A 14,551-nucleotide genomic window follows, 5' to 3' on the forward strand; every position below is an offset into this window, starting at 1 on the left:
GAGGGGAGACAACAAAAGCACTGCTGAGGCTTTGGAGGGAGTGTGTGAGGCAAAGAGGCAAAGGAGGGGATGAAATTAAACACACACACACACACAACCACACAACCCTTTCCCTCTCAGGCACCAGTGTCCCTGGCCTCTCTCCTCCCCTTCCCAGAGAGACACACTATTAGCTCCCTCTTTTTTCTCGCCTCCTGTCTGGCACAACAAGCAAAAGCTCAGAGCCCTTGGTGAGGGGAGGAGGAGGAGGAGGAAGGCAACACAACGCCCTCACAACCCATACACACACAACCCACACGCCTCCAGCAGGGCCACCCCTGCGATGTGACTGGGACCCATGTGCTTTGTCTTCCCTCCAGGCTGGCAAGTAAGGCTGGCTGGCTGGCTGGCACCTTGGCATCATCCCCCTTTTGCCAGCCCTTCAGAGCTGCTGAGAAGAGGAGCTCTTGCTGCTGCTGCTGCTGCTGCTGCTGCTGCTGGGGCTTAGTCTGCTTCCAGAGAGTCCTGGGCTGGGGCTGCTTCGACCATGCTCCCAGAGAGGGGCCTGGGACTAGTCTGGTACCTCTGGGCAGCCTTCTTCCTCGCCTTCTTCAAAGGTAAGTCCGGGCTCTAGGGGCTACTATACCCCCATGTTTCCCTATGGGCAGGGATTCCCCCATGATTCCCTATGGGCAACTATTCTCCAATGATTCTCTATAGGCAAGTATTCCCAATGTTGCCCTATGAGCAAGTATTCCTCCATGATTCCCTATGGGCAACTATTCCCCCATGTTTCCCTATGGACAAGTATTCTCCAATGTTTCCTTATGGGCAAGTATTCCCCAATGATTCCCTATGGGTAACTATTCTCCAATGATTCTCTATAGGCAAGTATTCCCAATGTTCCGCTATGAGCAACTATTTCCCAATTATTCCCTATAGGCAACTATTACCCCATGTTTCCCTATGGACATGTATTCTCCAATTATTCCCTATAGGCAAGTATTCGCCAATGTTCCCTTATGGGTAACTATTCTCCAATGATTCCCTATTGGCAAATATTCTCCAGTACTGTACTTCCCTATAGGCAAGTTTTCTCCAATGTTCCCCAATGGGCAATTATTCTCCATTGATTCCCTGTGAGCAATTATTCTCTATTGATTCTCTATGGACAACTATTCTCAAATAATTCCATATGGGCAACTATTTTCCATTGATTCCCTATGGGCAAGTAGTCCCCAATGTTCTCCTATGAGCAAGTATTCTCCAATGGTTCCCTATGGGCAGGTATTCTCCAACAATCCCCTATGAGCAAGTATTCTCCAATAACCCCTATGTGCAAATATTCTCCAATGATTCCCCAATGCTCCCCTATGGGCAAGTATTCCCCAATGTACCCCTATAAGCAAGTATTTTCCAAGGATCCCCTATGGGCAAGTATTCACCAATGTTTCTCTATGGGCAAGTATGGTTGCCCTATGGGCAAGTACTGTCATTTCTTTTAGTACAGCCTGTTTTCTTCCTCTTCACCTGAGTCGCTGGGATTTCCAGGGCTGCATCCTCACTGTAGGAATAATCTGGGTTGACACCGCTTTAACTGCTATGATTGAAGGCTATGGGATTCTTGGTAAGTGTAGTTTATTGCAGCACAAACTACAGTTCCCAGAGCAGTATTTTTACCAGCATCAGTACTGGGATGATAGTGAAGAAAGTCTTGGAAAACGAAGAGTTGTAGGCTGTGACTGCACTACAGGAATAATCTGGGTTGACACCACTTCAACTGTCTTGACTCAAAGCTATGGAATTATAGGAAATGTAGTTTGTTGTGGCACAACAAACTACAGTTCCCAGGTTTCCATAGCTTTGAGGCGTGGCAGTTAAAGTGGCATTAAACTGGATTATGCCACAACAAACTACAGTTCCCCAAATCCCATATAGCTTTTAGCCATGGGAGTTAGAGTGGTGTCAAACCGGATTATGTGGCCACAAACTACAGTTCCCATAATTCTGTAGCCTTGAGCCATGGCAGTTAAAGTGGTATCAAACTGGATTATTTCTGCAGTGTAGATGCAGCCCAGGGAGAGGTTCCTCTAGAAAGTTTTTTCCGGGGGCTGTTCTTTGTCTCACAGAGCCACATGTATAGTTTCCTTTTGCTGTGCTGAGTTATGCATGCAACCTTGGAAAAATCAAAGCATGGACTAAAATGGGGCTACAGACATTTCTGAACCTAGAAAATAGACTGGAGGAAGGTTATTGTTTAAATTATTATGGAAATGTGCTAGACTGTATTACCCACCCAACTCTGACAACTTTTTCCTAGCTAATAGAAATATTAGTAATAGGAAGAAGAGACTGTGATGGGTACAGCTGTGAAAAAAGCATATCATTATATTCTCAGAAATGACACCATAAAAATAGGGGAGCTTTATTGCTTTATTGGATTGCATATATGGAGGAGGGAAATTAAAGATAGGAGACCTTTTAGAGGATTCAGAAATTGCCTTATTGGACGGCATATATGGAGGAGAGAAATTAAAACATACATTTCTATATTTTTCTTACCCCCCCCCCTCAATTTATATTATGAGATTCAAAAATCAAGTTTTTTTGTTTTTGTTTTGTTAAAGTAAGAGCATTAGAAAAGAAGCCCGGATCACTTTATAGTTGGTACGATACTGGATTTAATCTTATATATTCCAATCATGCCAAGTGGTCTAAATAGGTTTTGGCTTAACTTTATTTGTTGAAACAGAGCGGATATGAATCTATTATGTAAGAGATACGTAAAAACGAATCTATAAATGTAATCCTGTGATTTATAGTTGCAATAAGATACGAAACTGAACAGGAGTGATGCACTTTGTTGTTGTTGTTTTTTTTAAAAAAATAGTAAAATGAAAGCCAGAGTAAGGCCTAAAAAGAACATGGGCCCTAAAACATAATTTAGTGGACCATAATAAACTTGTTTAAAAAGTTGCCCCAGATAGGCACCCGTACAACAAAGATGGTTAAAACACCACGGTTACTTGAGAAATTTGGCTTGACTTGTTTTTGAGGGAAAACCTCATTGAAACTAGAATATCCAGATCACTTCCACATGCTTAATTTTTTAAAAAAACAGATAACTATAGATAGTATTTGTTACCTTGAATGCATTGAGTGTGGGAGAGCTAGGACACACCATCCCAGCTCCATGCACATCGCTCAGTGTGTGCAGAAATCCCATGCACAAAAAAAGTGTAGATCTGTCACGTTCCTTCTGCATTATGAGTAACCTTGAAAAGAAGAATGAAGAAAAGCACATGTGGAAAAGTCCTGGACATATAAGTTGCCCATAAATAGTATGTCTGTAAATATTAAGAGAGGTAGGTAGTAGGGAAGGCATACATGATTGTTGTAATGTGTGAAAATAACTTTTCAATTGGACTGGGGAAGTGTTGGGTTGCGTGTTGGCGGCATATCCATTTATCCCTCAGTCCTGTACATTGAGCTCACAGAGGCGCAAGTGTCGTTTCTTTTTTTCTGGTTGGGTCACGCATGCAGTCTTGGAAAAACTGTTGCTCAGTGCTGTCAGCTCTGACTGTTTCACTCTCTTTTTCTGTGGGATAAACATTCATGGCCTCCTTCTTCAAACCTAATAGGTTGGGATAACATTCATACCCTCCTTCTTCAAACCTAATAGGTCATTGCTGTTATGCATGCAAACAGCTCCAGTCAGCAGCTTAGAGAGCTGTGATGCCTAGAGAAATCTAGGCAGGACTGTAAAAGTTGTAGAAATCTGAAAGCAGGGTGTGCTTTTTCTCCTAATCTAAAGTGTGTGTAGCTACAGGTTTGGTCCAACACAATTTTGCACAAAGACCCTACAGCAGTGCAAGCGCATAGCATCCATGGCAAGTTATTTTGTCAACTGAGCCAAAACCACCACCAGCCCACAAATACTTCTGGTCCTCTCCAATAAAATACAGGAGTAGCAAATAACTATTCATTATTGTTGTATTTTCATGACAGTCCAAATCTGCTGTCTGGGACAGCTGCCTCACTCTAGTTTATATGAGGGCCTGAGATTCTTTCTACCTGAGAAAAGGTACAGGTTCAGCTTAGATTGATTTGGCAGCTTCCTCATCATGATTCTTGACATTTATATACAGTGCCTTCTCTTAAGTGCTTCAGAGTCTTTCGCTCAGTGATCCCCTATAGGGATTTTTGATACCTGCTTGTGAGTTCAGTCTCCAAATTCTGTGCATGTTTTCCTGGAGCATTTCTTTAAATGGGATTTACTCTCAGATGTGAGATATATATGGTATATACAATGGGCCCCTTCCTTATGTGGGGGATCCGTTCCGGATCCCCTCGCATAAGGGAAAATCTGCCTATGCTCAAGCCCCATAGGAAATAATGGGACACATGCATGTGGCCATTGTTTACCTCCCCAACGGCTTTTGCATAAGCTGGAAGCCATGTAAAATGCATCCACGCATGGCAGGGGTGCACTATATGTTAATAAATCCATCCCACCATAACGCTTAGCTATGTGTACTATAGTGGGTAAAAACTTTAGCTACAAGCTCTCGCTTGAATTTAATCAGAGCCATCAGAGCCATGAACTCATAGGATGGCCAAGGCTTGCTTCTATCCAAATGCTGCAATATGAGGTTAAAAATTCTGCCCTATTTTACAGGATAGTGTGAAGCATTTTGAGCTACATTAATATTATTTATGATAGCAATTACCATATGCAGTATGTGCAGTGCAATCCTCTTTACACTGATACAGAAGCAAATTACACTGCACTGAGTGGAATTTCCTCCTAGAGAAGTGTGTAATGGAATTGTATCCTACAATTCCATAAAGCTAGATACGAATGCAGAACTCCTCCATAGATGTTTCAGAAAAATGAACACTGCACACACACACACCGACCGCTTCAGAATTCCTTATATACTATAGCATGCAGGTGATGTCATCAGTGTGTGCCAACTCCCAGAGGTTTCTTGGCAGCCTACAGCTTGCTCAATATACTATAGACTGGGCACAGCTCCATCCTGGGAATATCAACCAGGGGACCAGGAGGAAATACACATCCATGTCCTACAGCAGCACTGGGCATGTTGCCACCCTCCAGATGGGTCCTGTGCTGTGATTCACCTCAGCTCTAATCAGCATAACACAATTTTCTGAGATGGTATGGATTGCAGTTCTAGAAATCCCCAAAACTTCATTGGACACTGGCAATGATACATATTACTGTTTTAAAACAAACTTTGTTGGTTGGTGAATGATGCAACAGAAGGTGTTCACCAGAGAATGCATCACAATCCTTCAGTGTATGGGTTTCAGTATCCCCTGGCAGCAAATAGCAGCTAAGCAACTATTTCTACCCAAACTATCTTATGGCTGACAATCCAGATCCTCATGGCTAGCTAATGGGGTCCCTAGGCAAGGCTGATGGGAGGTTTATGTAGTACAGTAGCAAACAAAATAAATTGAAGTGCACAGCATGACCCATAAGACATTTTAGTAGCTATAAGAATTGTACAAGCAGATTGCTTATAGGAAAGTTTATTACTGTCCTCCATTCCCAGCTGCCATTTCTTTCGAGCCTTGAACTGCCAAACTAAATGAAACTATCTAGTAGGGCCTATTAAATACAAAACAACTATGTCAGTGCTGCCTAACAGTTTTTAACATTTGGCCATGATGCAGACAGGGATTCTAAAAACCACTGACCTGAAGTGAGGAGCCATGTCCAGTACATCTGTGATAAGGGATGCTGGAAGTTACAGTTCAACATCTGGAGGACCATAGCTTGTGCTGCTCCACCCTTTCTTATAGGCTCCAAATGCCATGGATGTTTCTGATGCATGGTGCATTTAACAGTGTAGAGATTGATGGGAATTCTAATTCCCATAACAGCCAGTGTGATATTGAATGTGTGCAATCGATGTGCTTCACAGTTTGCAAAAGTTACTTTTTTAAAGAATACAATCCCCCAAGTTCCCCACTCAACCCTTTCCCTCTAGGCTCTGGAATACTCCAGGCCACCATGCAGGTTTTAAAGGTCTGTTGCTGGGATCAAACTCTTCTTACCCAATCCTAACTAGACTAGGGTTTAAAGATGCAGAACCTTTGACCCTCCACTCCAAGTCTCATCAGATCCCATCAGCGACACTCACACAGATAATTGTAATGGACTGTGGGAGTTTTAGTCCAAAACATGCGGAAAGCAACAACTTATCCACTACTGCTGCATCTACTGGTATTAGCCAGTGGTGCCACTTTAGGTAAATACAATGTCCTCTGGAAGCTGGGAAGGGTTCCATTTCAGGCGTGAAAGAGAATGACTCTAGCTGGTTTTCATCAATTCATGTTGATGATTATTAGGTGGCTCCCTAAGATGCATTTTTCAAAAGGAAAATTTCCTTTTCCATCTCTCTTTTGGAGCATACAAAAATAACTTGACCACCTTTGGATATTATGAGCATTGATCTGAGTGGGAAGGGCATTATTTGCTGTTTTGTCTCAGACAGCAAAATGTCTTGATCCTGACTCTTTTTGGGACCCGTACCAAAACAACTCACATACAAAGCTGGAAAAACCAACTGACAAAGTAATGCTCAGAGCCCTTAGATTTTGAAGGGTTTACTCAGCTGTTCCCCAGATCCAGTACATTCACTAATCATAGCATCCTGTCATTCTTCTGGCCATCAGGAAGCTAATAGAGAGTATGGGTTAAGGTTTGTGAAAATTCTGTGAGAGGGCCTTTCCTCAAAAGAAAGTCTGTCTGTATGAGGTGCAATGCCTGTTATACTCCACAGTGGCCAAGTATTTTATGAGAGCAAGGGCCATTTGAAGGACTTTGCTCTGAAGCAACTCTAATCCACCTCATTGCTGGGATGAAAGATCCTGGAAGAGATGTAGTTGTGAATTTCCTGAGAAAAGTAACTTTCCTCAGCCTCACCCTTTCATGTTTCACAAAGAGTGTTTTGTATTCTGATTCCAGGGGCAGACCTCCATGCCCTCCAACTGTCCTAGTTTGGCAGGGACAGTCCCAGTTAATACTTTTTAATAACACTTTTTCAGCTGCTTTCAAAATGTACCAATTTGTCTCTCCTCCTCTCACTTTCCCTTTTGTCTCTGGCTTACCTGAATTGCTGCAAACAGAATTCATAGTGCAGTCAATGATGGTCTTGTCTTCTCTGCACAGGCCAGGATAGTCTGGGAGCAGCCTGGAGTATCCTGGCCTTGGAATTGCCCTCATCTCCCCCTATTACTTGAGGCCCTCTGTTCTGATGCTGGGCGGCTGTTCACACACATCCCACTGTGCTGCCTGCTGTGTCAGTGAGTTATTCCTGATGTCAGAACAAGGCACTCAGTGTCAATCACATGGGTGGGCACCTCATTCTAATCTCAGAGCAAGCTACTCGCCACTGCTGATGCTGCACTGGGTCACACAACAAAGCATGTTTTAAACAGCTACCCAGCATTGGAAGTGAGGGCCCTGGATCTTCTGGGAAGTTCTGGAGCAAACAGGGATTTTTAAAAATCCTTTTTAAGAGGTGTATATCCCGGTTTGATGAGAGCCATAATGGTGTAGTGGTTTGAGCACTATGACTCTGGAGAACAGGGTTCAAATCCTAGCTTGGCCATGGAAACCCACTGGGCAGGTTACACACTCTCAGCCTAAGAGGATAGGAATGACAATCCCCCCCCCCCCCAAGAAATTTGCCAAGAAAATCAACTTAGGGTCACCACAAGTTGGAAATGACTTGAAGGCACACAACAACAACCCCAGATTTGGCATTGAAAGACCCAGATGTCATCCCGACTGTTTGAGCCAAACTCTGGATAGGGCCCTATGTCAGAAACTTCCTGCTGAGAAGCAGGTGTGTGTGTGTGTGTGTGTGTGTGTGTGTGTGTGAGAGAGAGAGAGAGAGAGAGAGAGAGAGAGAGAGAGAGAGAGAGATTTGAGCTGTGCAGACATTGCCTATATTAGCAGGGGGAAGAAGAGAAGTTGATAGCCATAGCAGTAGCAAGCAAATACATTTCTATACCACTTATCAGTGCACTTAAGCACTCCTTAAATGGTATACAATGTGTAAGCTAATTACCCCCAACATGCTGGGTACTCATTTTAGCGACCTCAGAAGGATGCCATGCTGAGTTGACCCTGAGCCCCTGGCTGGTACTGAACTCACAACCTTGTGGTTTGTGAGCAAGTGGCTTCAGTACAGGAATTTAATGACTTTGCCTCCAGGGTTCCTAAGGGGGTATTACCTTGACCTTCTTGGTAGGCTCATGCAAAAACAAACTGCTGCATCATCTCCTAGGTTGCGTGTTCTTCCTCATTAATATTTTTTGCCATTCTGACCAGACACTGATGTTGCTTGGCCACCTGTGTCCCAGATTTCATGTGTGAAATGTTGGACTTATCCAACCTTATGTTTGAGACAAGCAAGTACTGCAGATCTCAGATAAGTGTGCCAGTCTGCAACCTGGAGAAAGTACTTTTAAACATAGAGATGAATCAGGATATTAGCTAGTTGGGTCTGCTGCTATCTATTTTGCCTTGGCTCCTTTAGCTTCTCTTTTCTTCTGAAGTTGGAAGTGGGACTCCATGTTTGCCCAGTTACAAGTGTAGGAGGGGAACAGACTAAAAGAACACAGAGAAGAAATGGGGGGAGGCAGCCAGGGGTACTTCCCCTGCTGCTGTATGAGTGCATTAAAAGACAGAGCCACCAAAAGAGCATTGGCCTGCAGGGGAAAGAAACTAGGCTCATCTCCACAGCCTGATACTGACGGAAGCCCATTAAAATTAATATTGCCTGCAACAATGGAATGGTTTGAAGATCAGCATCCCAGTCAAGCAGGAATTATGAAGCTACATGATATTTTAAAAAGCACCTTAGTACTATAATAAATTGGGCCAAGGCTGCACAACGTGTGAGCTGCCAAGTTGAACGCATCTGGCTGATTTGTGAGCCTGCCAGGTGCTTAATGGACCCTCAGTTTGTGTGGTCCCAGGCAGGCAATAAAAACAAAAGGCTTACATAAAGCCCCGATGGGCTGCTAGACAAGGCTGACTGCAAGTTGTGCAGGCCTTATTTGGGTTGATAGAGTGGGCCGCCAAGGGCAATGTGGGGTGAGAGGTGAAACTGACAGCCTTACACAAAAGATGCTAAAGGGTAGGTGGTACAAAATAACAAACTTAAGACTGTCAACACACCTTCATGGTTCACCAAAAGGGGGGGTGGGTAGGGGAAACTGTGTGGGATGATTTCTTTTGGTGAGAGAAGAATTAGTGGCATGTCATTATTATTTAATACTGTTTCCCCTGTATTTTTAATGCTGTACTTCTGTTTAGGATGTAATACAGGGGACACACTGAAGAAAAAGCTTCATTAATGTGACAGCTTCTGTACAGTGTCAGTAGGAATGTGCCAGTTTAGCAGCCAAGCCTGTGAATAGTTCCTCTGCAAAGCTGAGGAGGGATTTTCAAAACATGCCTCAGGCACTGCTTTGGCAAACCAAGTAAGGCATGTGCTGAACCACCTAGTCAACGGCACGTAAGCCATTTACATCCACAAAGGAGCCTCGGGTGCATCTGATTACCCTAGGACTAGTGAAGCAGAGCCTAGTAGCAATTTGTTACAAGTAACAACACAAGTAACAAATGGCTTTCTTGTAATACATTTTTTTTTTTTTTGGTAAGGGGGTGGCTAATGATGTTTCTTTGAGAAGCGATGTAATGACTCACAGCAGGCTTTCTGATGTGGCCAGAGAGGTTTACTCATTACATGAAAACCTTATGGGGAGAATCATTTGGGGGCACTAGGGGTCTTTAAAAACAACAACAACGTTTGGTATTAAAACCATTCTTTTTTTTTTAAGTAGTAACACATTTTAATGGCTCTCTTTGTAGCTTCAGATAGAGAAGCCAAACTTTATTGCCTCTGTTTTATTGTCTTTTCCTCCAATCAGCTTATGGTCATGAAGGCATGTGGCCTTACATTTCATCTACACAGACACTTCCCAAAGCAAAAATGTAGATGCTGTGACCCCAACACCAATTTTCCCTTTCCCTGCATGCTTTCCCCCGCCCTTCATCTTTACCTGATGCAAAAGCCTGTATGCTTCAAAGGCTTGCATGATATAATTCATGCTTTCTGATTGGGGTATCTCTGCAAGATGATTCTGGATTTTGTTTTCTTGTTTTACAGTCAACACCGCTACTCAGCAACTTATACAGTAGGCCCTTGGTATCCACTGGGGTTTGGTTCCAGCCTTCCACTCTCCAATGGATACCAAAATCCATGGATGCTCAAGTCCCATTATAAGCAATGGGATAGCTAAATAGTGCCCCTTATATAAAATGGCAAAATCAAGCTTTGCTTTTTAGAATGAACATAGTTTTTGAATATTTTCAAGCTGTGGATGCTTGAAGCCATGGATAAAGAATCCATGGATACAGAGGGCCAACTGTATTGATAACATGTCACTAATTAATGTTACTGGGAAGTAATGAGGCATGAGCAGTTCTTTTTTAAAAAAGAAGTGACACTATAGGCCTGAACAGACAGGCCAAAATAAAGCTGCTTTGGGTCACTTTGGAGGTATGCTGTTTAAATGATGCATGCGTCCTAAGAGGCTGGAAGCCACGCCAAAGCCACACTCCAGTCCTAAGGACTGGAGCACAGCTTTGACACAGTGTCTGGCCTCTTAAGATGTGTTTGTCATTTAAACAGCATACCTCCAACGTGACCTGAAGCAGCTTCATTTTGGCCTGTCTGTTTGGGTCCTATGTAATATTCTGCTGTGAAGAAAAGCAAGGCATCCTGTGCCTTTAACAGTATGCAAAGGGATCATGTAGTAGCTTTGAGACTAGCTGTGTGAAAGTGGTTGTAGCAGAAGGTTTGGTAGACTAGGCCTATGAGATGCATCTGAGGAAGTAGACCAAGTCTATGAAAGCTTATGCTACAACCTCTTTCACACAGTTAGTCCCAAATACTGATATGACAAACGAATGCGGCTTTGTCTCTGAACTTTAACAGTAGTGTAAGAGAGGGACTTCTAACATGTGCAGCCCATCAGACAATGGGCAGAGTGTGTGTGGAATGCTGCAGCTGCTTAAAAGGGTATCCTTTCAGATTGCAGTGAGAAGTATGTGAACAAAGAAACTAATGCAAGAAGTGAGGACAAGATTCTCAGCAAGGTTTGAAAGCAAGCTTTGGGATTTCAAAGAAAAAACACTGCATTCCAGAAAAGTATTATGCTTTAAAAGCATTGTCTGTGTGCACGCCTTCAGACTGCTTGTTAGCTATATATATGAGTGTATATAGGATAATCACTCTTGCAATATTGTAATTATAGGTCTAGAAGTGCTGGTCTGACAGTCTGGCAAAGAGCCTAGGTAATAGAAACACTTCAGCCATAAACTGTCAGTGGATTTAGACAAGCCTCTGTCTTTCAGCCACAGCCTCTTGTGTGCCATAGGGCAACAAAGGTGAAGGTGAAGATGTGCTGAATTGATGCTTGAAAGTAATGGTAGTAAACTGGATGGGGGGACAATAAACTGAAATGCAAGTATGACAAGGCAGGGATGCTGTTGATAGTTGGGTTGCCTGATCCAGGAGATGATGAAGGATTGTACTCCCCTGAAATATCAGGCATATGTTCTAAATCTAGGTGCAATTATGGTCCATAGGTGGCTGCAAGGACTTTTTTCTATCCTTCAGACCCCACAAAGCCTGCCTGAGCCCTGCAAAAGTGCTATATACATGCTAAGTATTATTGTCATTAATGTTATCAGCACAGTTCAAACAGCAATGCTCTTTTTATTTTCCAGGGATTTTTGCCTTTAACGTGCACTATGTCTACTATGTTTAAGCCAATATAATTGTTATCAATAACAAATAATTTGATGTGAATAATCATTGGGTCTGATAGAAAGATAGATGATTCTAAGAAACCTTCCCCTGCGGCTGCTCATTCCAGGAGGAACCTGGTAGTATCGAACAAGCAGTCTTTTAGGGACATTGAAAGACATTAATAAACTCTGTTGCAGAATAGCAAGTTACAGTGGAAAATGGCATGTTATTTAGCCACCAGCAAAACCCACATAAGGTCAAATACTAATTCTAGATAGGTAAGGGGTTATTTGAGCAGAAAATAGCTGTTGCCTCTGGCTTTGGTTAAAGAGTAAAAGGTTGCATTGCTAACTTTATTGCACATTTATTTTGGGTTTCTGTGAGTTTTAATACATTTCTCAGTGAATTCTTTCTGATTACTTTAAGAGCAGTCAGAGGACCCTTCCCAATATAGCTCCAATTGTTGCTAAGATATTTGGAATGTGAGGTAATGTCTAAAGGAGCCAAGCTAATCTTGTATTTCATTTAGAAGTACTATTTAGAGAGTGGCTTCTTTTCTAATCATTTTCAGAATTACAATGTTAGAATGACTTATTTAAGCCACTGGACTATTAAGGCATGAGACTGAGACAATAATATAAATGTTATGACCTCTTTGTGGTCAGTTAAAGAACTTGCGTGCATCTAAAAGGCGGCTTTTTGGCAGTAACCCCAGCCCATCTGTCTCAGAAACACATGAAGGACAAGAGCTGTCAAAATATTGTTTTTGTGTTTAAGGCAGAGGGGAAACAGTGCCTTGAACTATTAAAGACTTTAGTCAAGTCAAATTATTTTAGGTCCGGAGGCAGAAAATCTCATAAGTACTTCTCCCCATTCTTGGCAGCAAAAATACAACAACAACAATAATAATGTTAAATAACAGCGGTTTGCTGCCTTTTCATTACAACCACAATCTGCTGCCTGAGGCAGACACCTCACTTTTCCTAATGTTATGATTATCCTTTTGGAGGATGTTCTTTTTTTAATGTACCCACTCATTTTCTGCACTGTATAAGCTGATGATTCAGTGGTATGTGTGGTCTAAACTGCAATGTGTTACTGAAATGATAGCAGACTGTATTACAATAACAGTTCATATAATACTGGCATAATGCATGGATTATGCCAGTACTATATAGGGTCTGAACTCCTGGGCATTATCAGTTGATCTGAAGGCCAATATGGAGACCAATATTTCATCAGAGCCTGAAAACAGTTGTGTCTTCCAAGCTTTGGGCTTCATCACATGCTGGGGCTATTTGCTTGTTTAGTGTTTGTTGATGTTGTTTGCTTTTAAGATGTTTCTGACTAAGGGTGACCCTAAGGTGAACTTATCAAGGGGTTTTCTTAGTAAGGTTTTTTCAGAGGAGTTTTTGCTTTTGCTGCCCTCTGAGGCTGAGAAAATGTGACTTGCCCAAGGTCACCCAGTGGGTTTCCATGGCTGAGCTGGGAATTGAATTCAGATCTCCATAGTCCAACATTCAAACCATTACACTGCACTGGCTCTTTTCAAATAGTTAATATAAATGAACTCCAGAGATGATAGACATTCAAATCTTTATATGTTTTAAAAATACATGCTCTAGATGTCTCTATTTTATTTCTGCCTCTTACTCCAATGGCAGCCTAAAACAGATATTACAGATATACATAGTCGATACATAGACTGGAATATGCAGTTCTGTGAATTGACACTTAAGATATGTTATGGTGACACTCAAATTATTTTTGTTGAGCATGTCAAATAACTCTTAAGTAATGCAGTCTGACCATGGTATGGAAGCAAAAAGTCACATATAATGAGTTACTTGTAATTAGTCCCTTTTTCTAATAATGAAATTATAAGCTATGTTATAACAGTGAGGGGCAACATCATTCCTTCTGCTGTATAAGTGTAACAATTAGTTAATTGCATAGTTCTGGGGAGCGTGTCCTCACTAAATGCTGGAGCAGAAGAAAGAGCTCATGATTCAAGTGCTTGATTCTACTGTGTCTTGTGCTGCTGCATTTAGATAATTATTATTATTTTTTATAATGAAGAAAAAATGTAAAATAAATAAATAACAAAGGAGTAATGTCGTAGTTTTTTGTGGGTTTTTTGGGCTATGTGGCCATGTTCTAGAAGAGTCTACTCCTGACGTTTCGCCAGCATCTGTGGCTGGCATCTTGAGAGAATAAACTCTCTGAAGATGCCAGCCACAGATGCTGGTGAAACGTCAGGAATAAACTCTTGTAGAACATGGCCACATAGCCCAAAAAACCCACAAAAAACTACGGATGCCGACCATGAAAGCCTTCAACTTGACATCAGTAATGTTGTACGTTTCATTTCCTTCATTATTACCCATTTTTATTTTCTATTGGTCTGTTTCCTACTTGTTAATATCCTTTATTCTGTACTCCTATTCATTCATCTGATTTTGTAAGACACATTCCCCACTTCTAATTTAACAAATTCTGATTTTAGTATTGTCTCTCCATTTGCTGTTTGTAATCTCTATCATTTTGGGCCATAATTTGGTTTTCCAGATTATTCTTATTTCCTGTTTTTCATCTTTTTCTTTTATCATATCCATCAATTTTTACAGTATTCTATAACTGGTAGCCAGTCTTTATCAACTTTTCCTCTTTTTTTTTTTTTAAATCTTTAAACAGTTTGTTAATTCATC

The 14,551-nt window shown here is 41.8% G+C and overlaps 1 protein-coding gene across 1 annotated transcript in view; it reads left to right on the forward strand.

The window, feature by feature from the left end:
- Positions 1–213: 213 nt before the first annotated feature.
- Positions 214–14,551, forward strand: part of LOC149323270 (neuronal acetylcholine receptor subunit alpha-7-like) — a 159,087-nt gene continuing 144,749 nt past the window's right edge. The window contains exon 1 of the mRNA XM_089488673.1: positions 214–596. Within this exon, the coding sequence (XP_089344799.1) occupies positions 527–596 (70 nt within the window). The 5' untranslated portion in view covers positions 214–526. The remainder of the gene's footprint in view (positions 597–14,551) is intronic.

The sequence above is a fragment of the Sceloporus occidentalis genome, unplaced genomic scaffold, assembly GCF_023333645.1.
Source record: "Sceloporus occidentalis isolate IW3139 unplaced genomic scaffold, rSceOcc1.0.p SCAF_1, whole genome shotgun sequence".
NCBI classification, from domain to species: Eukaryota; Metazoa; Chordata; class Lepidosauria; order Squamata; family Phrynosomatidae; genus Sceloporus; species Sceloporus occidentalis.